This window comes from Chamaea fasciata, unplaced genomic scaffold, assembly GCF_029207755.1.
Source record: "Chamaea fasciata isolate MVZ Bird 193981 ecotype frontalis unplaced genomic scaffold, bChaFas1.0.hap1 SCAF_37, whole genome shotgun sequence".
NCBI classification, from domain to species: Eukaryota; Metazoa; Chordata; class Aves; order Passeriformes; family Sylviidae; genus Chamaea; species Chamaea fasciata.
In genome coordinates this window covers 599,427-625,445 of record NW_027094122.1, presented here as the reverse complement: position 1 = coordinate 625,445, position 26,019 = coordinate 599,427, and the positions used below count along the sequence as shown (strand labels likewise).

Here is a 26,019-nt window from a genome sequence, read left to right as displayed (position 1 = left end):
CCCCCAGTGTGATTCCAGGTGGAGGTTCGCACATGCAGCCCCAGGCCCTCTACAAACACAAGCTGCCCACTGCCTCTTCACCTGCCTCCACTCCTGCCTGCGCTCACAGCAGCAAAACCAGGCTGTTCCCGGCCAGAGACCAGAGCCCTGTTCCCGCAGGACACTCTTGCCAGCACCTTCCAGGACTCTCCGCTGTGCACGCAGCACTTTTCATGCCCGCTCTCCACAGCCTTTGGAACACAGAGCACAACCTGGCTGGCGCTGCCGTCAGCACACCCCAAACACAGGCGGAGGAAGGAGAAGCAGGGGCTGCTTTGTGGCCATGCCCAAGAGAGACTGGAAGGGTGCCCTCCCTCTGCTCTCACTTGGGTGCCTTTCTGACAGGCTCTGAGGCAGGGGCTGCGATTCCTCCGTTGTGGGGACCAGAACCGCAGCCGGGATCCCGGCACTGCCTGACGGCGCTCCGGGCAATTGGCACGGTGGTCGCGTGTCCCAGCCTCGGCCACCGTGCTGCTGCTTCACTTGCCCTCAGGCACAACAAAAGCTCAGTGTTTAGTTGTCAGGGATGCTCGGGAATAAAACAATCTGAAACGTACTTGTGACTGCAAAACAAGTTTTCTTTGATGAGTTGCTGATGCAACAAATACATCCCAACCCCTGGATTGGTGAAAAGCTGCTGAGCGGCAGCAGGAGACGGAAGGTGATGCTCAGCTGGGAGATGCAGGCAGCCCATCCAACTTCAGGGCATGCCCTGCATCAAAGGAGCGTGAATTTAGTCCATGTCGCCACTCCACCCCAGAACCAGGTTTCATAGCTCCTCCTCTGGACTGGAGCTTCTCCAGTTACATCATCACCTCACAGATGGCCAGAGCAGGAGTGGTGAATGTGGGCAGAGCTTTGGCCACAGAATCAACCTGATCCAGCACCAGAACATCCACACTGGGGAAAGGCCGTACAAGTGTGGGGAATGTGGGAAGGGCTTCAGCCACAGAGCCAGCCTGAGCTTGCACCAAAAGATCCACATTGGGGAGAGGCCCTACGAGGGTTCCAGTGTGGGAAGGGGTTTCGGGTCAGCAGCAAGCTCCTTGAACACCAGCAGACACACACAGAGGAGAGGCCCTTCCGCTGCCCCGACTGCGGGAAGGGCTTCAGGCACAACTCCAACCTCATCATCCACCGGCGCATCCACACCAGGGAGGGCCCCAAGAGTGTCCCCAGTGTGGGAAGAGCTTCTCACAGAGCTCAGCCTTGACCCAACACCAACAAAGGCACCATCAGGAAAGCCCTGCCAGTGCCCCCAGTGCAGAAAGAGCTTCGAGCTCGGCTCCAGCTCCAGCCCCCACTGGAGGAGCCACATTGGGCAGGGCCCCGGTGACCCACATTCCCTGTGTTCCGTGTTGGGTGGATTTTAGATAACTTTGGGTGGTTTGGGGCCAAATCTGGTGGGCTTTAGGGTGGATTTTTTATCCCTTTGGATGATTTTACGCCCATTTGGGTCTGGTTTCGGCTCATTTGGGTGATTTTATGATAAACTGGGATATTTTTGGTGGATTTTAAGTCCCTTTGAATGATTTTCGCCCCACATGGGTGGATCTTAGGTGTGCGTGGGAGATTTTAGGCCCCTTCTTTTTGGTTATTTTTGGCCCTTATGAGTGGATTTTCAGCCTCTTTGGATAATTTCATGTCAAACAAAGTCCTTCTCTGCTGATTTTAGGTCCTTTTGTGTGGCTTTCAGGCCATGTTGGGTGATTTTAGATCTTTTTGGTTGATTTTAGGCCAAACCAGGTACGTTCAGTTTGGATTTTACACCCATTTGGGAGATTTAGGAGTGCTTTCAGGCTATTTTGTGGGGGGTTTTTTTTTAAACCAGTTTGTTCAATTTTAGGCCCCTTGGTTGGATTTTAGAGCCCTTTGGATTCTTTTAACCCCATTGGGCTGATTTGAGGCCAAACCATGGAGATTTAGGGTGCATTTTAGTGCCCTTTGGGTAATTTTAGGCCACTTTGTGGGGATTTTAATCCCATTTGGATAATTTGAGGCCAAACCTGATCGGGTTTAGGGTGGATTTGAGGCCCCTTTGGAGAGTTTTAGGCGCATTTTGGGGGATTTCAGGGCAAACCCGGCGGTTTTAGGGCCGCGCGTCCCCTTGGCCCCGCCCCTTTCCCCTCCCAGTTCCCGCCCTTTCTCTGACCCCGCCTCGTTCCGTTCGTTCCCCGCCCTTTCATTGGCCACGCCTCCTTTCCCTTGGGTCCCGCCCATCTGCTGGCACGTTCCGTCCAGCGCATGCGCAGATGACCCAGAAGTGGCTCCCCCGGGCGCCGCCATCTTTGTTCCTGGTCCCCCGAGCCGGCTCCGGCGTGTCCGAGACCTACGGTGGGGCAATGGGGGATCTCTAGGGGATCTCTAGGGGATCTCTAGGGGATCTCTAGGGGTCTGGGGGGACCTGGGGGTGTCTTTAGGGGGTTTAGTGGGTGGTCTGTAAGGGGTTTAAGGGGGTCCATAGGGGATTTAGGGCGGTCTGGGCGTCCCTAAAGGGGGTTTGGGGGGCTATAGGGGCTCCATAGGGGTCTGAGGGGTCTATCGAGGGTCCGTAGGGGTCTGTAAAGGGGCTCGGGGCGTCCCTAAGTCCGGGGCTCTGGGGGTCTCTTTTGGGGATTGTTGGGGTCTGGGTGGCCTTTCCGGGGCTTGGGGGGTCTGTCGGGGATCTGGGGGAGCCTGTAGCGGCTCCGGGGAGGTGTGGGGGTGTCCGTGGGTCCCTGTGTGGGGTTTTGGGGCGGTCTGAGGGTCCCCAAAGGGGCTCTGAGGGGGCTCCAGGGGATATATAGGGGATCTCGAGAGGGTTCAGCGTGGCCTGGGGGTCTCTCTAGGGGATCTGGGGGTCTCCCTAGGGGATTTTGGGAGGGCCTGGGGGTCCCTGGAAGGGGTCTGAGGGTCCATTTAGGGGATCTCAGGGTCTCTGCAGGGGATTTGGGGAGGGCTTGGGGCTTCCTAAAAGGGGCTGGGGGGGAGGGTCCCACAGGGGATTGGGAAGGGGTCTGGGGGTCTCTATAGGGGATTTAGGGGGGGTCTGGGGGGTCTATAGGGGATCTGGGGCGGTCCCTAAAAGGGGTTTGGGGTGGGTCTATAGGGCTTCTATAGGAGCCTGGGGGAGCATATAGAGGGTTTGGGGAGGGTCTTGGGATCTCTGTAGGGAAATTTTGGGACCCTTGGAGGGAATTTTGGGCTCTGTACAGGGAATTCTTGGAAATGTAGAGGTCCAAATGGGGCAATTTGGGGTTTTCTATTGGGAACTTTTTTGAATTTTGGGGCCTCTATTGGGAATTTTGAGGGGAATTTCAGGGGAATTTTGGATCCAAAAGCAGGGACTTTGGGTCCAAGTGTGGGAATTTTGGGATCTCTAGAGGGGATTTTGGGGAATTTTGATACCAAATGTGGGAAGTTCCGGCAGTTCTTGGTGATCTGCAGCACCGGCACGAGCAAGTCCTGCCTGCTGCACCACTTCATCGAGAGCACGTGTAGGAAATTTTGGCAATTGTCAAGGATTTCAGGAATTCTGTGACTTGTGGAAGTTTCGGGAAATTTTCTTTGGATTTTGGGGGACTTTCTGGGTGCTTTCGGGGATTTTTAAAATATTTTTAGGAATTTTGGGGTGGTGTTTTTGCATTTTTAGACTGTTTTCTGTTGTTATTTGGGGGCTTCTTTGGGTTATATGTTGGGAATTTTGAGAAATCTGAGGAGTTGGGGAGTTTTCAGGGAATTTTTGTGGAGTTTTGAGGGATTTTAAAAAATATTTCTGAGCATTTGAAGGGTTTGTTTGGCTTGTTTGTTTTCATTTTCGGGGTGATTTTTGATGGAGTTTGGTTGAATTTCTGGGGAATTTTGGGGAATTTGGGAAATTCTGGGGAGTCTGGGAAAATTTGGGAATATTACTGGAAGTTTTGCAGGCATTTTCTGGCTTTTTTTCTTTTCTGAGCTATTTTGAGGCTTTTTTCAGGATTTTTTAAAAATAATTTTCCTTTTTTATGCAGTTTTGGGGTGATTTTTTAAAAAAATTTTTGGGAATTCTGTGTCTCTCCGGGCTCTCCCCCATCCTGCGGCATTTTGGGCAATTTTCTGTCACTCTTGGGTCATTTTTGGTCACGCTTTGAATCATTTTGAGACATGTTTTGTAATTTCAGGGGCATTTCTAGTCAGGTTTTGGTCATTTGGGGGCCATTTTGTGGCCATTTTCCGGCACCTTTCAGGCATTGTCGGTCTCTTTAGGGGCGTGTTTGGTGACTTTTGGGCCGTTTTTTGCCGGTTGCGGTCCCGGTCTCAGTCTTGTCCCGGTGGCAGCTCTGGTGCCGGTTTCCGTCCCGGTCTCGGCCGCAGTCCCGGTGCCTGTGCAGCGCCGCTGCGGGTGCTGCTGTCGGTTCCGGTCCCGGTCCTGCAGCGGTGCCGCTCTCGGAGCCAGTCTCGGATCCGGTGTCGGTCTCACTCCTGGTGCTGGTGCCGCTTCTGGTGCTGATTTTGGTCTGGGTCCAGGTCCCGGAGATTTTAGGCGGGTTTGGGTAATTTTAGGCCAAACTGGGCAGGTTTAGGGTGGGGTTTTGAGCCTTTTAGTGTGGATTTTTGGCCCCTTTGTCTGATTTTAGGCAAAATCTGGTGGGGTTTAGTCCCATTTGAGTGATTTTAAGATAAACTGGGCAGTTTTAGGGTGGATTTCTGATCCCTTTGAATGGTTTTTAGGCCCATTTCGGTGGGGCTTAGTCCCATTTGGGTGAATTTAGTTGAAATCTGTTAGGTTTTAGGGTGGACTTTAGGTACATTTTGTTGATTTTAGGCCACACCCGGTATTTTCAGGGAGGATCTCACAGCCTTTTCGGAGATTTGAGGGGATTCTTGGCCATTTTGTGTGGGTTTGAAACCACGTTTGGCAATTTTAGGCCGCATTGGCTGGTTTTAGACCCCTTTGGATGATTTTATCCCCAAGTGGCTGATTTCAGGCCAAACCCTGTGGCTATAGGGTGGCTTTTAGTGCCCTTTGGGTGATTTTAGGCCACTTTGTGGGGATTGCAGGCCTCTTAGGGTGATTTGAGGCCAAACCTGATCGGTGTAAGGGTGGATTTTAGGCTTCTTTAGACAATTTCAGGCCCGTTTGAATGATTTTCGTTCAAACCGGGCCCTTTTAGGACCGCGCGTCCCCTCGGCCCCGCCCATTGCCCTCACGATTCCCGCCCTGTCCCTGACCCCGCCCCTTTCCCCTCCCAGTTCCCGCCCTTTCCTTGGCCCCGCCCCTTTTCACTTCCCAGTTCCCGCCCTTTCCTTGGCCCCGCCCTCCCAGGCCGGGCCCGGGCCCGGGGGAGGAGGAGGAGGGAGGGAGGAAGAGGCGCAGCGGCAGCAGGAGCGGGAGGAGAAGACGAGCGGAGGGAGCGGCGGCTCCAGCGCTCCCTGAACTGGCGGCACCGCCGGGATCATCGCCCCCATCCCGCAGGTGCCCGGGGGGGGGGAGCTCGCCCCAAATATCCCGGGGGGTCCCTGGGTTTGGGGATATTTTTGTGGGCGGATGTTGGGATCGGGATTGTGTGGGGCTGGGTGGGTGGGATGTGGTTTGAGAGTAAATCAAACTTGGAGAGTTCTTGGTCACATGGACTGGGATTTCACAGGCTGGACCATCTGGATCAGAACCATAGAGACTGGGATCATCTGGACCGGGGTGGCCGCCTCGGAACGATGCGAACCGAGGCGGTCCCGCCCGGCCCAGGGCAACCTCCCCGTCCCTCCCAGTCCCGCCCGGGGGCGCGGCCAAAACTCCCCGGAGCGAACGCGGCGGTCCCGGAGCGATCCTGGAGCCGATCCCGGAGCGATTCCGGGTCCGATCCCGGTCCCTGTTTCGGCCTCGGTCTCAGTCTCGGTCCCGGAGCGCTCCCGGTGCTGATTCCGGTCGCGGTGCCGATCTCGATGCCGGAGCGGTGCCAGTCTCGGTGCCAGTGCCGGTTCCAGTTTCGGTCCTGGTCTCAGTCTCGGTGTCGGAGCGGTGCCGGTGCCGTTTTTGGTCCCGGAGTGCTCCCAGTGCCAATCCCAGTCTTGGTCCCGGAGCGGTGCCAGTCTCGGTGCCAGTGCCGGTTCCAGTTTCGGTCCTGGTCTCAGTCTCGGTGTCGGAGCGGTGCCGGTGCCGTTTTTGGTCCCGGAGTGCTCCCAGTGCCAATCCCAGTCTTGGTCCCGGAGCGGTGCCAGTGTCGGTCCTGGTTCCGGTGCCGGTCTCAGCCTCGATCCCGGAGCGCTCCCGGTCTGGGTTCTGGCCGCAGTCCTGGAGCACTCCTGGTGCCGGTGCCGGTTCCGAAGCGCTCCCGGCGCCGGTCCCAGTGTCGGTGTCGGTCTCAGTCTTGGTTCCGGTACCAGTTCTGGTGCCGGTTTCGGTGTCGGTCCCACAGTGCGGGTCCCGGAGCGGTGCCGGTCTCGGTTCCGGTCTCGGTCTCGGTGCCGGAGATTTTAGGGTCTTTTGGGTGATTTTAAGCCAAACCGGGCCCTTTTAGGACCGCGCGTTCCCTTGACCCCGCCCATTTCCCCTCGGAATTCCCGCCGTTTCCTGGACCCCGCCCCTTTCCCCTCCCAGTTCCCGCCCTTTCTCTGACCCCGCCTCGTTCCATTCGTTCCCCGCCCTTTAATTGGCCACGCCTCTTTTCCCTTGGGCCCCGCCCATCTGCTGGCGCGTTCCCTCGAGCGCATGCGCAGATGACCCAGAAGTGGCTCTCCCGGGCGCCGCCATCTTTGTTCCTGTTGCCCCGAGCCGGCTGGGGGCTCTCTAGGGGATCTATAGGGGTCTGAGAGGACCTGGAAGTCTCCTTAGAGGATTTGGTGGAGGATCTGTAGGAGATTTGGGGCGGAATATAGGGAATTTTGGGGGTTTCTGTGGCGTTTTGGGGGGTTGGGGGGTCTGTAGGGGATCTCTAGGGGTGAGCGGGAGCCTGAAGCGGGTCCGGAGAGGTCTGGGGGTGTCTGTGGGTCCCTGTGGGGGATTTGGGGGGCCTGGGGGGGTCTGGAGGTCCCCAGGGGGGTCTGAGGGGATATAAAGGGGCTCGATAGAGGGTCCGGGGGCGCCTGGGGGACCCTATAGGGGATCTGGGGTTCTCTGCATGGGATGTAAGGGGGTCTGGGGGAGTCTTGGCACTTCTATAGTGGAGTTTTGGGGTCCATAAAGGAAATTTTTGTGAATTTTTGGCTCTATACAGCTAATTCTTGGAAATTTGGGGTCCAAATTGGGCAATTTGGGGTGTTCTATTGAATTACTAAAAAAAATAGGAATATCGCCCTAATGCCGATATCCAACAATGACGGACAAAAGACTCTCCAGCAGTTTAGAGTTAGAAAGTGTATGTTTAATTACGACGCCGGGCAGCGTGCGGGATAGCTCCCGAACACACGCGCGCTCACAGAAGATCACAGGGTCTTTTTATGTACTGAAGGATTGAATACCCAAAACACAAATGTATATTCATGACTTTAGTACCTCCCATTCCCCGCTTCCTATGGTAATTAGCCAAAAGCTATTAAGCATGCGTGGTTTGTTCTTTGAAATGGGTCGGTGGTCTTTTTTATGGGGCGGGGTCTCAAAATGATGAAGTAAGTGAGTCTTCTTCGCTTTGACTTTTTAACCTTTTAGTGTTGCGTGACGACTGAATCCTGTTTTCCCAGGAGTATTTCATTTATGAATTTACTGTGCTTCTTGAAGCCTATTGATTAGTCAGAACACACAAACATAAGTTGACAGGCCCCATGATTTATCAGTTCCTTAAATCCGGCTTCTGCTTATCAAAAGGGAAGTCTATCTGTCTTACTTCAGCAATATCCAGTTAAAGTCTGTAATTCTTCAAAATTAATGTTTCAATCCCCTTGGTCCCTGCTCCCTCGTGGCCATGGCAAGAGCGGGCTGGGCTGGCCCTGGCAGGGGGCTCTCCTCGGGTCCCTGCTGATCAGGGCTATGGCCCCGTGTTCCTCTGTCTTGCAGCCCTTGAAGACACGGCAGATGACAGCAGCCCTGCCATCAGAAACCTGGCCATTGAAACAGCCTTGGTCCTCTGGGCAGTCCAGAGAGCTCCGTACTCCATCCTGCGGAAGCTGCGAGATCAGCTCCGCAGGGCACGGAAGACACGGCCTCGACTGTCGGGCCTGGGCTGGCTGCGCTGCTGGAGCTCTGCGGAGAGCTGATCTGGGACACTCTGCCTGCTGGGGCCAACTGAGCCAGCGGGGATTTTCTTCTTCTACAGGATTCTTCTTTTCTTCTTTTTTTTCTTCAGTATATAAATATAGGATATGTGTTACAATACACGGACTCCCAGTATTTTTCTTTTGCTGCCCTGGGTGCACAGGGGAAGAGGGGGAAAAGGGTGCTTTGTGCTCAGCAAGCTGCCCAGGCATGCAGCCTTGCAGGGAAAATGGCCAGAAGCCCCTCGGCCCTCGGTGGTCCTGCGGAAGCCTTTGCACTGCCGAGAGAGCGCGTGGGCGGGGGCCGGAGCTGTGGGCATCCCTGCGAGGCCGGAGCCTGGAGATGGCCACAAGCCCTGTGCCAGCCAGGAACCGCCGTCTGTGTCCTCCTGCCCGTGTGCTGCTGGCCGGATTGCTGAGGGCTCCGCGGTGCCTCTTGATCGGGCTCCTCTGGAGCTGCTGTGGGGCTGCGCCTCTGCTGCCGGGCAGGCTGGCCGGGCTGCGGGAGACTCTGAGGGGCTGGACTGGTGGGAAGCCCTGAGGAATTGGGTGTCAGAGGCCACAAGCAGCCCCGGGGAGCTGCCATGTTCCTGCCAGCCGGCTGCTCTGGCGCTCCCCCAAAGTACCTGTGGAGTGAGTGCAGGGAAAGGTGTAACCTTGCGCTCAGGGCCCTTCTCGAGCTCACTGAGGATCCCTCCCTCAATGGTGACAAGGGGGCAGTGGCTGGAGCTGAGCTGGGGAATGCAGTCGCTTGGGCTTGGCTGGGCTTCGAGAGCTCAGACAGCTGCTCCCAGCTCTCCTGCCTCCTGGTTCGGCTGCCCGAGTACCTCAGGACAGGCCTTTGGCCTCTGGGCCCTGTTGGCACCAGGGCGGCGTTTCACGACTTGTGTTCCTCACAGGCCAAAAAAGTGTGGCCCCTGACTGAACATTTTGTGGAGCTCCTGCGGGACACAGATGAACAGTCAGTCAGGATGACGGCCGTGATGCTCAGCTTTGCAGTTTTGGACAAGGACATGCTGAGACCCAGCCCTGTCGCCCTGCAGCTGGTTGCGGTGCTCCTGCCGCTCTCTGACCATGCAAGGCTCTGTGCCCCCAGCCACGGCCACTGTGTGCCCACCAAACACTTGGTGCCCTGTGGGTTTGCAGGCTCACGCCCAGCTGAGCCCCGAGCAGCCGATGCTGAGGTCTTTTTTTCTTCCTTTCATAGAGGATAACGGCCAGGTGCAGCTGCTGTCCACACTGCTCTTCTGAAAATTGGTGACTGTTTGCAGGGCCCCTGGGAGGGAATATTGGGGTTCCTGGCAGCAGGATCCTTGTGCAGCTTCAGGCTGGGGTGGGCAGCACTTCCATCTGCAGCTTCCATGTGCTGCTCCAGCAGCTGCTGCTGCTGCTGGGGACCCTGAGGGAAGAGGCCACGGGAGGGATGGAAATGCTGCACGGACAGCAGCAGCCAGGGCCAGGAATGAGCTTTGCCTTCCTGGCTGCTGAAATGAGGCTCCTTTAGTGCAAGAGGAGGCAAAGGCAAAATCAATTTCAACAATTCAAGGGAAACTGTGGAAAATTGGAAGCCTCTCAAAATGTCACACACATTCATCTGGGAGCTCTTCAGCGTTGGTTCTTGTAAAAAGCCTTTCCCGTTTCCCCTTGGCTCTGAGATTCTGGGAGCCACCGCTGGGCTTCAGAGTTCAACTGATTTTTATTTTCCAGGTTTTTAAACAGGGCTCTGAATTGGGCATCTCTTGCCACTTTTTCTGCTCAGAACCTTGAGAAAGGTTCTCTGCTCCTGTGAGCCACATCTTGAAGGGTGGTTGGCAACCATGGAATGCTCTGGGAAAGCACTTGATTGACTTCAGGGCCAGGCTGGAGAGCTCAGCCTGAGGAAAGAACTGTTCCAGATGCCTCTGTCCATGTCCAGCTCCTCACAGCTGAGTCCCTGAACACCCTGGGTGGTTTATAGGGATTGATTTTCCCCTCCTGTTCACTTGGAGGTGATTTTGCCATCCTTTAGAGGAACATCTGACCAGCCCCTGCCCCCATTCCATTTTATTCTCTCCGCTTTGAAGCTGGACCGCTGGGTTTGACATGTAAATTGGTAGTGTCTCCCCGTTCTTCCCTCCAGCCCTCCATTGTGACTTGTATTAAACACTGCAAACGGCCTCATTTGTCTGGTGGGGAAGATGTGAGGTGGAGAAAGTTAACAGCATTTGTTTTCATGAACCTTGTGCTAGTAAAGAAAAATGAGGTTGGTCATTTTGGTGTGGTGCTGAATGTTGGGATTTGGGAGTTTATTTCTTGCTATTGTTCTTATTATTTATTAGTGTTACTTTTCACTGGTCAGATTTTTAAACCTTAGACACGATTAACCAAGGCTGGATGTAAGTCATTAGGAAAATTCCCTTGCATTTTCCACTGGGATTAAACGGTTCAGTCGACTCCAAGTTGCCAGTGGATTCTAAAGATGGGAAATCCTGTTAGTGGTGGGTTTGGTGTGGTTTGGAGCTGGGGAAGGCTCTCATCCCCTCCCGGAGGTGCCCCAAGCCCGCTCTGCTGCCACGTCTGCACTCGCGGCCCCTCACGGCTGCCCTGCCCTGGGGACACGGTGGGACCCCGCTGCTGCCGGGGCTGAGGCTCCTCACGGCCCCTCAAACCCCTCCTGGCTACACAGAACCTCTCCTGGCCCCCGACAGCCCTTCATGGCCCTTCATTGCCCCTCCCGGCCCCTCAGGGCCCCTCCCGGCCCCAGGCGTGGAGCTCCTCCCGAAGGAGAAGGGGCCGGGCCCTGCTGGTTCTCCTTTTATTTCGGTCGTTTCGCAGCCGTGAGGAAAGAAAGGCTGAAATGGAGCCTTTGCCCAGCGGTTCCCTCCGGGTCAATTGCGGCCGAAGCTCCGTGCCGGCGCTGGCCCCAGCACCAGCATCCCCGCAGCCCCGCCGGCCTTTGCTGTCCCCCCGTGTCCATTCCCTGTCCCCGAGGCCCGCCCGGCTCTGGCAGCAGCAGGAGCCGCAGCGCAGCGGGCGCCGGCCCGGCCCGGCCGGGGCTCCCGGGCAGGAGCAGCAGCAGCGCCGGCCCCTTCCCACCTGCTCCTGCCTCGCCTTCCAAGGCCTTTGTCCGGCTCCAGTGCGGCCTGGAGCAACGCTCACCCGCCAACAGCCCAGACTGCTCAGGGCCCGCCTGTGCTGCCCCGACCCAGCCTCCAGAGAAAGGAAGGGTCGGCTTCCAGCGCTGTTTTCAGCACTGTTTCACTCAGCCCGAGGTGACGGCAGGAGGCTGCTGCTGCCTTTGCCTTGGCAATTGGAGATCGCGGCGGCTGCTGCACCCCTCTGGCTGCCGACTGGATTTTATCAGGACAACTGCAATTGCCTTTCTCCATCCTTGCTGCCCGCTGTGCTTTTGTGACAGTGAACTCAGTCTTTCTGTTGCCGGCACCGTGCAAAGAAGAGATTGAAATGCTCCCAAGTCCCCGGGCACTAAGTCGAGGGGAATTAAAGCCACACAGGCCACATTTGCAGCGCTCCAACACAGCCCTGCTGCTGGTGCTGCTGAAATAGAATCAACTTAGAGAGGCCATCACAAAAATTGCTGCTGGGGTGTCAAACACAATGAAAAAATGCACCCGGAGAAAGAAAAACCAGAACTTCTTGACTCACTTCATTGCTTCCTGCGAGCAGCAGAAAAGGGAGATGCCCAGAGGTATTTCCAGCTGCTGCTGATCCCAGCTGGAGCTCTCTGCAGAGTCCCAGCAGGAACCTGAGCCCAGCCCGGGGAGCTCACACAGTGTCAGGGAGATTCTGTCTCTGGATTCAGTCAGGGTTGCATTCCCCAACAAGTGCTGGTGCCACCTCCTGTTTTCTTGGATTAAAACAGTAACAAGGAAAACCTTACCAAAGGCACAACTCCCCAGCCCACAAGGAAAAAAGAAAGGACAAATTGTAAAGTTTACCAAACATTTGTCCTGCTTTGCTGCAAAAGTCGTGCTGCACTCAGTATGGAAATCCAGGAGAAGCTGCAGTTGGTGGCACATCTTGTGCCAGAAGCTCGACCTCGTTCTCCACCAAAGGTTCTTGAAAAGAGCAGCTGGGACTGTGGTGAAGGTTGCTGGAAAACTGCAACAGCTTTCCAGAAGTGAAATGAAAACGCAAGAAATAAACCAAGAGGTTTTCCTCTATTTATTTCTATGCTTCCCTTTTCCGTGTTGCACTACTTCTCCGTGCCATTAATTCCAAATGGATCTCACCTCTCAGATCGATGACTTAGTGAGTTTTAGACCCTCGAAAATACCATGAGCCGTACACAGAGTTTGCCTTCCCCTGTTTTTGCTGCAAAGTAACGCTGGAGACATAAACGTCGTGCTTGGGTCGGGCACGAATCCTACAAGCAGGGAATGTGTCCTGACAGTGTCTGAGCCTCAGCAGGGACAATGCACAGCAGCGACCGAGGGAAATCCTCTGCCACGGCGCAGGAGTCAGGCCTCTGGATGTGGGCTCAGCACGGCCAAGTTGCCGTGTTTGGAGCGGCTCGGGGGCTGCCCCCGCGGAGCGCGGGGCTGGAGCGTGGAACGGACACGCGGACAAACGGCCCCAGGGCTCCAGTTGCTGCGGCGGCAGCGGCAGCAGCAGCGGCAGCAGCGAGTCTACGGCGTCTACGGCGTCTACGACCCCTCCCCGTCCCTCTCTTGTTCCTCCTCTCCCTCTCCCGCTGTCCCGCACTCAGCCTCGGTGTCCCGCAGCCTCTCCCGGTGTCCCTTTCCCGACCCCCCCGGCCCCTCTCGGCGTCCCCGTCCCGGCCTCTCCCTCTCCCCCCGCAGGGCTGGGCCATGCCCCGGGCCCGCCCCCGGCCCCGGGCGTCCCGCCGCGGTCTGGGCTCCGCCCGGCTCTGGCGGTGCTGGCTGTGGCGGTGCTGGGCGGGCATCAGTGCCTGGGGCCAGGGCGGCATCGCTGCGCTTTGGCTGCGCCTGTCCCGAGCCCGGCCCCGGCCCCGGCCCCGGCCCCGGCCCCGGCCCCGGCCCCGGCCCCGGCCCCGGCCCCGACCCCGACCCCGGCCCCGGCTCCTCCCGGGCCCCGCTAAGGACACACGCGGCGCGGCCGCTCCCGCCGCCTCCGCCGCGGCTTCCCCGGCCCGAGCTCCGCCGCTCGGCAGCGCAGCCGCCGGCCTCGAGCCGCCGGGGCCCGGGGCGGGTGGGGATGCCCGGCCCGGGGCGCTCGGGGGGCGCTCGGGGGCCGTGTCTGGCCCCGGGCCGAGCGCTGAGGGCCGCGTGTCGCCCGCAGGGGAGGCGCGGGAGGCCCTGCAGGACCGGTACCGGCTGGGTTCGCTGCTGGGGCGCGGAGGCTTCGGCAGCGTCTACTCGGGGACGCGGCTCTCGGACGGCGCCCCGGTGAGCGGCGGGGCTGGCGGCGGGCGGAGGAGGAGGAGGAGGGCGGAGGAGGAGGAGGAGAAGATCGGGGCGCGGCGGGGCAGGCGGCGAGCTGAGCCCGCTGCTGGCCTTTGCTCGCAGGTGGCCATCAAATGCGTGCCCCGGGCCCGCGTCCAGCACTGGGGCGAGCTGGTGAGTGAGCGGGGCCGGCGGGAGAAGCTGGGGCCCGGCAGGGGAAGAGCCGGCGGGAGCCCTGCAGGGAGAGCGGGCGTGGGCTGAGCGGGGGGCCCAGAGCATCCGGGGCTGGGTGAGGGGTTCCCGAGCCCTGGCACAGCCTCAGCCCCACTGACGGCATCGTGGTCCTTCGGCAGCCCAACGGCGCCCGTGCGCCCCTGGAAATCGTGCTGCTGGACAGGCTGTCCTCTGGATGTGGTGGCATCATTCAGCTGCTGGAGTGGGTTGAGCTCCCCAACAGCTTCCTGTTGGTGCTGGAGCGTCCGGAGCGGTGCCAGGACCTCTCGGGTTTCCTGGCGGAGCGGAGGTTCCTGCCGGAGGAGGAGGCGCGGGGGCTGTTCCGCCAGGTGCTGGAGGCCGTGCGGCACTGCACCAGCTGCGGGGTCCTGCACCGCGACATCAAGCCCGAGAACGTCCTGCTCGACCTGGCCACCGGGCAGCTCAAACTGATCGACTTTGGCTGTGGCGCCTTCCTCCAAGACACAGCCTACAGGCAATTTGCAGGTGAGCCCTCTCAGGGGATGTTCCTGGGCATCTCACGGCCCAGCCTGGCTGTAGCACCGCGGCTTCCCCCTCTCGCTGCTAGGAGCAGCGTTATTTCTTGAGCCAAGTTGCTTTTGGGTGGAGGCGGGAGGGGGCCAGCCCCCACACGCCCAGGGATGCCGGGGCGAGGCTTTAGGAGTTGCAGCATCCCCTGATGAACTCCGTCTGTGTTCCATAGGAACCCTGCCCTACAGCCCACCAGAGTGGATCCACCACCAACGCTACCACGGCGAGGCAGCGACCATCTGGTCCCTGGGCCTCCTGCTGTACCACCTGGTCATGGGGAAGCACCCGTTCAGGAGGGGCCAGCAGTTCATCTGGGGGCGCATCTTGTTCCCACGATGGCTCTCTCAAGGTGGGTCCTCATCTCTGGGCACAGGGGAATCCCGGTGCTGGGAGACAGCAGCAGGCTGATGAGCAGCCTGCTCTGGCAGCTGCTGAGGAGGTGGCACATGTCCTGCTCTCCTCCAAACAGGGAGTCCATGGGGAAGTTTAGGCACAGCTCTGGGCACACCCAGCATGGCCTGGGCACGGGAATGGAGGGGCAAAGCAGACGGGATCCTTCTCCAACTGACTGCTGGTTTCTGGTTTCTCTCTTCAGAGTGCCAAAATGTTATCAGGAGGTGTTTGTCCATGCAACCCTTGGACAGGCCATCCTTAGAAGACCTCTTCAGTGATCCTTGGCTGCAGGGTGTTCATCGTCCCCAGAAGATGGGAGAGGTCCATGTGCACAGTTTGATCCAAAGACCTGACAGGTAAGAGCTCCACACATCTCATGGCAATCAGTGCTAAAGAAAACCAGAGTGTTTTTGTCCTGCCTGTAGCTCTGAGCAGGGATGACCAGATGGGAACATCTGTGCTGGGGCGGAGCTGGAGACCTGGTGTAGCAAGCACTGGTGGCCACCATCCACCCTAGTTGTGCTTGTCCTGGTTCGTTGGTGGCTGGGGCCCTGGGCAGAGCACTGACAGCCTGGTCTGGCCCCCAGGGAAGGAGGAGCCCCTGGAGAAGCTGTATCAGGTGGGGCTGCTGCTGGAGACACCAAGGACAACCCCAAGGATGCCAAGCTCTTCCTCGACCTGGCCACCGGCAGCTGAGGATGATCGACTTGGATTCTGGCACCTTCTTCAGACACGCTCCCTGGGGCCCAATTTGCAGGTGAGTCCACAGCTGGGGGGATGCTCCCAGATGTGGGCATGGCACGGCCTGGCCGGGCACCAAAGGTTCCTCCCTTTGCTGGGGCAGACGCCACAGATTCTTCACTCGGCCGTCAAGCTGCCTTTTGGCTCTGCGCAGCTGCTGAGGGCTGGATGTGCCGTGGCCGGCTGCAGGCTGGGCACGTGTCCTGCCCTCCTGCTCTGCCCCCAAAGGCAGCAGTGATGGGCAGCTTTGGGCCCAGCTCTGAGCACGGCCAGCGTGGCCTGGGCACTGCGGGCGGCCGGGACGAGGGGACAGGACCCTTCGGCTGACGGGCACTTTCTGGTTTCTCTCCTTCCAGCCGGGCTCTGCGGGTGCTGAGGCTGCTCTGGGCTCTGCCAGGGCTCTGCTGGGCTCAGCCCCAGGCACGGCTGGGCTGGCTCTGCCCTCACATTGCTCTGACAGCTTTGCATCAGACGAGCCCATTCTGAGCCCACCGAGTGAGCTTTCTGCTTTTGCAGGTGAGTGAGACTCTCCTGCAGGCCAAGAGATTGCAGTGAGGGATCCACATCCAATTGGCAAGAACCCAAGCACTCCACAGTTCCAGCTGAACGCCTGGATCTCCACAGGATGTTTTGTCTGCCCCGCTCTTCCTTCCTTTTTTGGCTGGAATCGTGCAACTGCCCTTTCTTCCTCCTCCAGAAGTGCCACAAGTGAGCAAAACCTGGCGAGTGGACGGCGTTCCTAAGGCAGTGCAGTCTGGAGCGGATGGATGAAGAATTGCCCTTCTGCACTTCCCAAGCAGAGCAAAAAGCTGTAAGTGGGACTTTGCGTCTTTAAGAAACCCCTGACAATTTCAAAGGGAATGTGCAGCTCATTCACAGGGTGAGAAGGAAGGTCGTCTTGTAAAGGATTTGGGGTTTGGCAAAGTTTAGATCCCAGTCCTGCTTGGAGCTGGCGGGGCACAAAGCAATTTCCTATTGCTTCAATCACAATTTAAAATAATACTGGAAACAAACCACAAAATCTTTTTTAAAAGGCTGCTGAGGTCCGCAGGATGGATCCATGCCATCAGCACATTTATGGAGTAAATAACGGAGATCTCATTTGAAAAAGTTCAGTTATCTCTTTATCCAAAGCTATAAAGTATTTTTACTACGCTGCACTTGGGTTTTGTTTTTATCTTCCACTTTTTTTCTGTGTTGTTTTTAATTTCCTTTTTTTTTTCTTTCCTTAATAGAAAACTTGTCCTAGGGAAGGAATGTCCTTTGCTGCTGGTTCCCGTGTGGAGCAGCTCCCCAGGCAGAGTCCGGCAGCTCCTGGCCCTGCAGGGCTGAGGCTTTTCCCCGTTGCTGGGCACAGACTGATGGAGCAGCGCTGCTGAACACGGGGACACGCAGAGGGAGCAGGAGCAGCTGCCTGTGTCCACCTGCAGCTCCAAGGCCCAAACTCTGAGCAGACAGGGCTGGAAGAGACTGGCAGGCTCCCTGTTTGCTGTGCTGCCCCACTTGTGCCCGGCCCAGCTCTGCGGGAGGCAGAGGGAGAACCAGGGGCAGCTCCGACCAGCCCCCAGCACAGGAACACCTCCGGCCCCGGGCCTCGGGGCACTGTCAGCACCCGCTGCTCCGGCCACGGCTTCTGCTGGCCCTGACGGCGACAACCAAACTGTGCCTGATCCCCAGGGAGCAGCAGCAGGGCCTGGATCCGATCCCTCAGTCTGGGGCAGGGCTGGACAAACGACCCCCGCAGCAGCAGCAGCAGCAGCAGCACATGGAGCTGACTTTGAGCACAGCCCCCGCCACTGTTCCCTCCCGTGGGCAGTGGTGTCACAGCAGCCTGAGGCACCCGGGAGCCCTCAGGGCCCGCAGGGACTTGAGATGGCAGCCCTGGGCTCCTGGGGGTTGTGCAAGGGACAGAGGTGAGGACTCCCTCTCCACGTGGAGCTTCCAGATGGAAAAGGCTGCTGTGAGCAGGCAGCTGCAAGGGCAGAGGAAGGAGGGTCTCGACCCCTGGATCTGTGCCACTTCCACAGTCCTGGGCAGCAGCCACCGAGCCCCGGGGGAACAGAGGGCACAGCAAGAGGGACAAAAGCAGGCAAGGTCAGAGACTGGAGAGAGCCAGACCTGGGAGCAGGAGCAGCTGCTTCATCGCACTCTTGGAGAAAGCTCTCAGCTGTTTCTAAGCGCTGAAAGGCGTGAAGGGCAGAGAGGAGGGGACACCAAACAATGCTCCTGTTTGCACACCCTCCCCTCTCAGTGTCCCAGATGGAACTGGATGAACTGTATTCTTCTCTCTGAGTCGTCTCGTTCAGCGTGAGCAGCTTAGCACCAGGAGCTGAAGGAGCTGAAGCCTTAGGCCACAAGAGCTGACCAAGAGGGAACTTTTTGACCAAAGTAATGCTGCTAACATGGACCTGACTGAATCCAGCAGATAAAATCATGGAAATACAGAATCCTTTCTGTTGGGAAAGACCTGGGAGCTCATCAAGTCCCAGTGTTAAGCCAGCAGTGTCAAGCCCAGCACTAAAGCCTGAAGTGCCAAGGCCTGGACAAGAGGCCTGACTGAGGCCTGAACAAGCGGCCCTGAGCCAAAGGTGACCTCTCGATGAACCTTCCAGCCAAAGGTTATCTTTGTATCTGCTCGTTAACAAAATACGCACCGTCATTAGCGTTGTAATAGATGCATCCTCTCCTCAGTGAAACATGTATTGACCTTTCTGTATTTAGAAGCCAGACAAGGCCATGAAGTCTGACATCTGGCCTTGTTCGGGGCTGTAGGGTCAAAGGCAACTCCCCTGGTTCCTCCTTGGGCCCTGGCCAGGCTTTGGGAGAAACCCAAGAGGAGGATGCAACCAGATGTTCCTGCACTAGGAGTGCTGCTGGCAGTTTGTTTATTCAGCACTATCAAAGCTGGGCCCTCTCCCAGCCAGGCTGGAGCCTCAGCTGTGGCTGGAGGCAGCTGCAGGAATTCCCAGTGTCCGGGAGAGGCTCTGCAGTCCTTGGCTGTGACAGCTTCCCCAGCTGCTGTGTGGGTGTGGGTGATGGGAAAGGCTGAGGGTAACTGGTGATGGATCTTTCTCAATCACTGCGGGCAATCCGTGGTAGTGACGGCTGGCTGCATTGCTGAGCTGCTCCTTCTGTGCTCCTTTGCTGCTTTGAACTGTAGTAAATTTCACTGATTCCTTCAGGTGGTGTCTGTGTCCTTGGTGCTGAGCCTGCCCACTGCGAAAACAAAATTGGCATAGCTTGGCCGGATCAGCACAAAATGACACTTTTTAAATCTAAAGGTGAGGAATCAGTCCTATCCGAAATTCCCGGATGGGAAGCCCTTCCCTAGAGTTCTCTGGCTCTGGAGTGGGCTGAGGTGGGAACAGATTTTTGACAGGGGCCACTGTATTAGAGGGTGTAAAGTACCCCACACTGGCTCTGAAATGGCTCACTACTCAGCCTGAGTGGGTACCACAGTGGTCTCTTGAAAAGGAGAGACTTAGATGCCCTAAAAACCCTGGTACAGGAACAACTGGCTCAAGGACACATAGAGCCATCTATGAGCCCTTGGAACACCCCAGTATTTGTTATAAAAAAGAAATCTGCTAAGTGGAGGTTACTCCATGACCTGAGAAAAACCAATTCCACGATGGAGAGAATGGGCACATTGCAGCCTGGTGTGCCATCGATGTCCCACAATGCTGCCTGCCTCCTGGGACATCCTGATTGTGGACTTAAAGGGCTGTTTTTTCACTCTTCCATTACCCCCAGATGATACCCCAAAGTTTGCCTTGACCGTGCCTTCTATTAATAACGCTGCACCAGTGCAACGTTACCAGTGGAAAGAACTTTCCCAAGGCGTGGGAAACAGCCCCACGATGTGTCAGTGGGGTGTTGCTCAGGTACTCTGATCAGTGAGAGAACAGTTTCCAGGGGCATACTGTTACCATGGCCTGGATGACATTTTGATTGCAACCCAAACCAGAAAAGAACTCTCACTGATTCAGCCAAGCCTGTTGCAAGCGTTCAAACCACTTGGGCTGCAAGTAGCACCAGAGAAAGTGCAGCAGCAACCACCCTGGAAATATTGGGGACTCAAAATAATGAACCAGACCATACAGCCACAAACAATTCCCTTTCCAACCAAAATTCTAACTCTAAACGATGCACAAAAACTCTTGGGTACCATCAACTGGGTCAGACCTTACCTGGGACTGACTGACTCTCAACTAGCACCTTTATTTGACCTCCTAAAGGGTGACTCTGAATTAACTTCCCCCAGAAAATTAATCCTAGAGGCAAAAGCTGCTGTTGAAACAGCAGAGCAAGCTATCACCAACAGACAAGTCCACCGGATATGCCCAGAGGTGTGGATCACTGTGTTTATTCTCATTGTTAGTTTTCATCCTACTGGTGTTATTGGGCAGTGGAATCCACGCTGGCCTGATCCTTTGCACATTCCAGAATGAATGCTTCCACCTCATCAAGCAAAAAAGACGGCACCCACCGTCTTTGAACTAACTGCACAGTTAATTATCAAATGTTGTCGCAGGTGTTTACAGTTGAATGCTACGGATGCTTCAAAAGTTGTCTTGTCTCCGTGACACAAGAGCAATTCTAATGGTGTTTTGCTAACAGTACAGCCTTGCAAAGTGCTTTGCAAGGACACTGGAACGCTTTAGGCACCTGCCCGACGTGTCTGTCCTACCTTACGTCCTGTCCAAGACCACCAGCAGCATTCTCCTGGTGGCCCCTCCACAGACGGTGTGGAGCCGTGTGTGGAACAGTGCTGGAAACAGCTTGTTCACCGACCTCGTGGAGAGCTGGGACTCTTAGAGTGACGGTGCATTTAAGGATTCTGTTTGTTTACAAACTGGTTTTCTGTTTACAAAGTGGTTTTTTCTGTTTACAAATTGTTTTTCTGTTAATTGTTAATCTTGTTAATTCTGTTAATTGGTTTTTCTCAGGGTTTTAAAAGTTGAACGTTTTCTTGTTTTAGTGTTAAGTTGTAGTTTGGAACCATAAGCAGTTAACCTGTAACATGCCAGCCCGGAAGATTGTGATCTCGCCTGACAGCTCCTGGGAGTGAGTGCTGCAGCTCCAGTGGTACATGGGACACATCACTGGCTGAGCAGAATTAAGTTTGTCAAAACCTCCTTCAAATTAAACCCATGCTGTCTTGTGTTACCCTGTCTGCAAAAGGGCCCTTGCAAATGGGATAACGGAAAACAATCTGCATTTTAATAAAAGCAAAGGCAGGAGATGTAGCAGGGTCCAGCTGGTTCACAGCTGGGCATAATGAGTCTGATCATAACAGACCCAACTGGGCTGACCTGGCTTGTTCTAGAAGTCCCTGGGGGAACAAAGAGCTCAGCCAAGCCCATCCAAGCCCTGGCTGCAGACACACCCCTGGCCAGAGATGTGGGCAGTGCAGAGATTCCCAACCAGTTGGCTTTCCAAGCCCGGGAAATTCAAACTCACCATAAAAGGGAGCTTGGAACAATAAATTGTGGCTGTTGGTCAGAACTCAAGAAGATACTGTGTGGTGTGTCTGTCTCCAACCCACCAGCCTCGTGTTACACTATGTCTAAATCTATGTTTCTATCTATATCTCTATCTTTATATGTGAAACAATAATGATAATGTGCAGTAATGCTGACAATACTGATTTGCCACCTTTGGCTGCTCAGGGATGTGACACTAAATACCCTACAGAAAAGCATTGGCCACGACTCAAATGTCAGTGCTAAACTTTGTGAGACTGCTTGCAAGGAATAAAGGAGGAAGGGATGAAATTGGCGATTTTTATGGGGTTTGCTGATACTGTGGTGTGGAATGCTTTGTCTGTTACTGTGAAAATACAGTGATTTGGACTGCTGGTGTTTTCATGTACCAGACTATTCACAAGCTGCAGGATCATCAAACAGACAAAGGGGCAGTTGAAAGAGCAGGTGAAAAAATGAGGAGATGGGAACCTGTCCTGATGGAGAACCCATCCCACAGATGTTCTCCATACCCTTAATGATGGACCCAGTGGGGAAATGGAAACCCCTGGATGTGCACAGTTGCGCCCAATTTGCGAATACAACCGTGCACAGTGAGACTTTGACTTCTGGGGAAATTGTTCTGGGTGTGATGGCCCCTGACAGGGCCACCCCAGAGGCTGCAGGGCTGGACCTTCATGCATTAGAATTAATTAGGACAAATCAGAAGCAAATGAGAGTTATCAATACAGGAATAGGAACTCAGATTTCTCCAGGACACTGGAGGTTTGAGAACTGCTCACTGGAGCTTGGCCTTGAAAAGCGTTGATGTCATGGGAGAAGGAATTGATGCAGATTGTCAAGGAGAAATCAAAGTCATCCTTTGAAACAATAGTGAACAGAGTGGATTATTTAAGCCTATGGTGTGGCAGCAATTACTGATATTGCAGTTTGAAAAACAGTTGTGCAGAGAGGAGATCCACAGTGTCACTGCGGTCCCCTGGCTCCACAAGGCCCTGCAGGCTCCCAGGGCACCTTTGGTTCTATGGGGCCCGCAGGGTTTAGCTGGCGGGCAGGGTCAGCACCGAAGAGACACACACCAACTTAAGGAAGCCCAACCCCACCGCGGGGGGACCCGCCTCCCGCCGGGGCTCTGCCGGCACCGCCACCGGGACCCCCAAAAACACCTCCCGGGGACCCCCCATGTCCCCTTGAGGGGCATCTGCGCCTCAGCTCTGGAGCCCTGCCAGATCCAAACATCAAGCTGCCCGGCCCCGACAGAAAAAAGCCCCGGGAGCCATAAATACATTTTCTGTGAGCTCCAAACATCCCTCCCCACTTCAAAAAAACCGCCCAGGATATTTGGGGCGCGCTCCCCCTCCCCGGTCACCCGCAGGATACGGGGGCGATGGTCCCGGGGCGAAGGAGCTGCAGATCCAGAGAGCAGTGAAGTCACGCAGTGCCTCCTCTGCCGGCTCCAGCTCCTCCATCCCTCCTCTTCCTCCTTCTCTGTCCCTCCTCCTCCTCCTCCTCCTCCTCCGTCCGTGCGGCCGCGGGCCGGGAGCTCTCGGGTGAGCGGGGCCGGGCCGGGACACGATGGGAAAGGGGTGGGTCACCCCCAAACCGAGCTGGGGGCAGCGGAGGTTTGGGGGAACAATGGGAAAGGGGTGAGAGGGGGGGGATAGGGGGAGGTGGGACAGCGGGAAGGGAGTTCCCAGTAGGGGTCCCCCAGTAAACCCCAGGACTCCCAAGCCCTGTCCCAGCGCCCACAGTTCCCTCCACAGCCCCGGCTGAGTGGGGGGCTCAGCCCAGGACCCGTCATTGTCTGGGGCTCCCTCGAGTGCAGCAAATGGGAGAGTGCCCCCCAGGGTGGATTTTTGGGGGTCTCCCCACCATCACGGCTTTAAGAACCCCCGACAGTCAGGCGCCGCTTTAACTCCCCTTGACAGGGCGACACCACTCCCGTTGATTCCGGTAGTGGAGCCCCCATGGGGGGCTTGGGGGTCCCGGGAGGGTTTGGGGGTCCCGGGGGGGTCTGGGGCTACCTGGGTGATGCCGATGGTGGTGATGAGGACCCCGTGCCAAGTATAAACCTGCTCAAGGGGGCTTGGGGGCGTGTTGGGAGGTCCCATGGGAATTCTGATGTCCTGAGAGGGTTTAGGGGGTTCGTACGGGGCGTTTGCAATCTTGGGGAGTTTTTGGAGGGCCCCAGGGATGTTTTTGGGGTTCCAGGGGAGGTTGGGGTGTCACGGGGAGATTGGAGGTTCCCAGGGAGGGGCTGGGGGGTACCTGGGCAGGGCAGGTGACAGAGCTGGGACCCCGTGCCGGGTCCGAACCTTCTCACTGGGCAGCGTCAGCGTGTTCAGGGAGATCCTGGGGGACCCCGAGGGTCACCCCAATTCCCAGGGGACCCAAAATACGAAGGGCTCCCCTGAACTCCCTCACCCCTGGATCTGCTGCAGGCAGGGGGACACCAGCACTCGGCCCCTGCCCCCACTATCATGGGGGGGCTGTGGAAGAAACCAGGGGGGCACAGACAGGTCAGGGTGGAACCCCAGAGTCCTGGAGGAGGGGACATGGGGACAATCCCAGGAATCCCCGTGAGGGGCTTAGGGGGGACCCAGGAGGATTTGGGGGCGGACTGGTGGGGTCATGGGGGGATTTCCAGGAGTCTTGGGAGGGGGGGAAGAACAGGGTGAGCCCCCAGGATGGGTTTGGGCAGAAACGGATTGGAGCTTCCAGACGCTGAATCCGATGAGGAGAATGACCACGATGGCAGTGATGACGGACACAACGACCACCAGGGTGAGATTCCTGCTGGATTCCGGCTCTGGGAAGCACGGGATGGTGAGGAGGGGCAGGGGAACCTCCATCCCACTGTGCCACATTCCCAAACTCCCAGTTACCACATTCCACATTCCCCGCCTCAGCCCAGGAGAAGATGCCGAGCTCCGGCATTCCGGGATGCTCCACCCGGCACCGGTGCTGCTCCCGCTCCTCCGGCAGCGCCTCGATCCTGGCCCGGGGGGGGAAGGCGCCGTCACTGTTGGGAATGATCCCGGATTTCATCCCCCTTCATCCAGCTGATCCCCGTGGTGCTGGGGTAACATCTGTACGTGTGGCAGGACAACATCGGGAAACAAAGGTTTACTTAACCGAAACAAAGAAGTGGACAAAGGTGGAAGGGGGAGATAACGCCGGTAAAAGACAAAGCTTGAGGCAGCTGCGTGCTTTTCTTTCTCCGGCGTTCGGGGAGACGCGTGTCTGCCGCTCCTCGAGGATCTCAGCCGCCGCAGAGCACGCCGAGCGGAGAACGGCTGTTGCTGGCTGGAGGAGTTTCACTGTGGCCAAAGGGATCCAGTCCTGGGAAATCTACTATCACCAGTTCGGCCTGAATCCTGAGTTTTCCCTGCCACCTGCGGGAGCTGGTCCAGGCCCTGCCTCGCCTTCGGCTCCTTCGGCGCTGCTCCTCTTGCTGCAGCGTGACCCTGCACCCCCTGCGCTGCCGGGACATCCTGCCCCTGCCTGCCGGGACACCCTGCCATCCCAGCGACCAGCCCGGGACTTTTCCACTGTTTCAGCTTGGTGCTCTGAGGATCCTGCGGGGACAGCGAAACCAAACTGCCCTGGGTTTTGTGAAACAAAGCCCTCAGGGTTCTTGGTACTGTTGTCGTTTGTCATTAATGCTGTAGTTGTTTGGTGGGGGTGGAGTTTTTTGTGTTTGTTTGCTTTGTATTACATACTAGTAGAGAACTGCTATTCCTATTTCCCAAATCTTTGCCAAAGAGCCTCTGATTGTAATTTTACCTGGCAGATACCTGTCTTCCTAAACCAAGACAAGGAGGAAGGACAAATCTCACTCCCTCCCCTTCCAAGGAGTGTATATTGTGCGTTGTATACTCCCTTGGGGTGTTTGCCACCTTTCCTGAGGGTGAACTTGTACGATTTGTTGCAAACTTATTCACAAGAAATGTTGTGTGTACCTATTAGAGTTTTACAGTGAGTTAGGGATTTGGCAAAGGTGAATTGTTTAAGTTGAAAATAATTTTTGGGTGGAACAGATCAACCCCTGCATACTACAGATAAAAATACTTGCAAGAACCTTTCCCTTTTTCATTTATCATTATGCACACTGCTTCACTGGAAAAGGCCTCACAGGATGTGTTTGGAGAGGAGCCAGCTTTTCCATGAAACAACAAGGAATATTTGACTTTTGAAAGAAAGAGACAAAAACATGCCATTTTTTTAATGGCACGTTCTTAGTTATCAGATTAACAACATTTTTGGAGGGGTATTCAAGCAAGTATTAAGCGTAAAACATACAAATAAACGTACTCTTACTTTCAGCAATCCTTTAAGAACTGGAGACTTCTCTTAAAGCAGGATCCCTTTCCTTCTGGGTGGATCACCTTTAGGTATTCCTCCAAACAAGCTGCAGCTGTCCCATGTGACACTGGCAGGGGCAGCTCTGGGCCGTGGTGCTTCCCCAGGAGTTTTTGGCGGCTGACTCTTGCTTAGGTAATTTAGTAATTGTGCTGCCACCTTCGGGATCCCCAAAAGGTCTGTCTCCCACATGCCTGCATGTTGCAAGACTCTATTTCATTTCCATATGTTCCTCTTTTCTGTGCACGATTGGTCTTTGGACAGATAAAGGAGGGGTTTTAGCACCTGTTAATGAATTAATTAAATGGTGGATGTACTGATGTAATCTCTACAAAATGATTCTGTTAGATACTTTGGAGACTTCTGTTTTGCTTGTGTGATCTTTACTATTTGAGGGAAACTTTCAAACTCCTGATGGGCCTTGAGTGATTTTTACTTCTTGGACAGACCGTGCTTCTCTTGTCTTTCTACTTGTTGTCCCCTTAATTTTAGCCCCTAGAGGGCTAAACTTTACAGTTTCATTAAATAAATCATAAATGCTTCAGTTTATAAATAATATAGATGTTCATTGTATATTTTTATATAATTTAATTTTGTCCCCTACAGGGCTAAAATTTGGAGGGTGAGTGCTGCTCTTCAGGAAAACCTGGTGATGGAACAAATGAGGCGCAGCTGGCATCAGTCAAGGTTTCAGTTAGACAGAGTGGAAACTCTGCAGTTGG

At 55.9% G+C, this 26,019-nt stretch overlaps 1 protein-coding gene across 1 annotated transcript in view; it reads left to right on the top strand.

The window, feature by feature from the left end:
• Positions 1–13,454: 13,454 nt before the first annotated feature.
• LOC136303559 (serine/threonine-protein kinase pim-1-like) overlaps positions 13,455–26,019 on the top strand; it is a gene marked incomplete at its 5' end in the record, with an annotated part of 53,279 nt that continues 40,714 nt past the window's right edge. Inside the window, 6 exons of the mRNA XM_066207194.1 lie at positions 13,455–13,553; positions 13,674–13,724; positions 13,904–14,270; positions 14,488–14,664; positions 14,911–15,064; positions 16,147–16,157. Of these exons, the coding sequence (XP_066063291.1) occupies positions 13,455–13,553; positions 13,674–13,724; positions 13,904–14,270; positions 14,488–14,664; positions 14,911–15,064; positions 16,147–16,157 (859 nt within the window). The remainder of the gene's footprint in view (positions 13,554–13,673; positions 13,725–13,903; positions 14,271–14,487; positions 14,665–14,910; positions 15,065–16,146; positions 16,158–26,019) is intronic.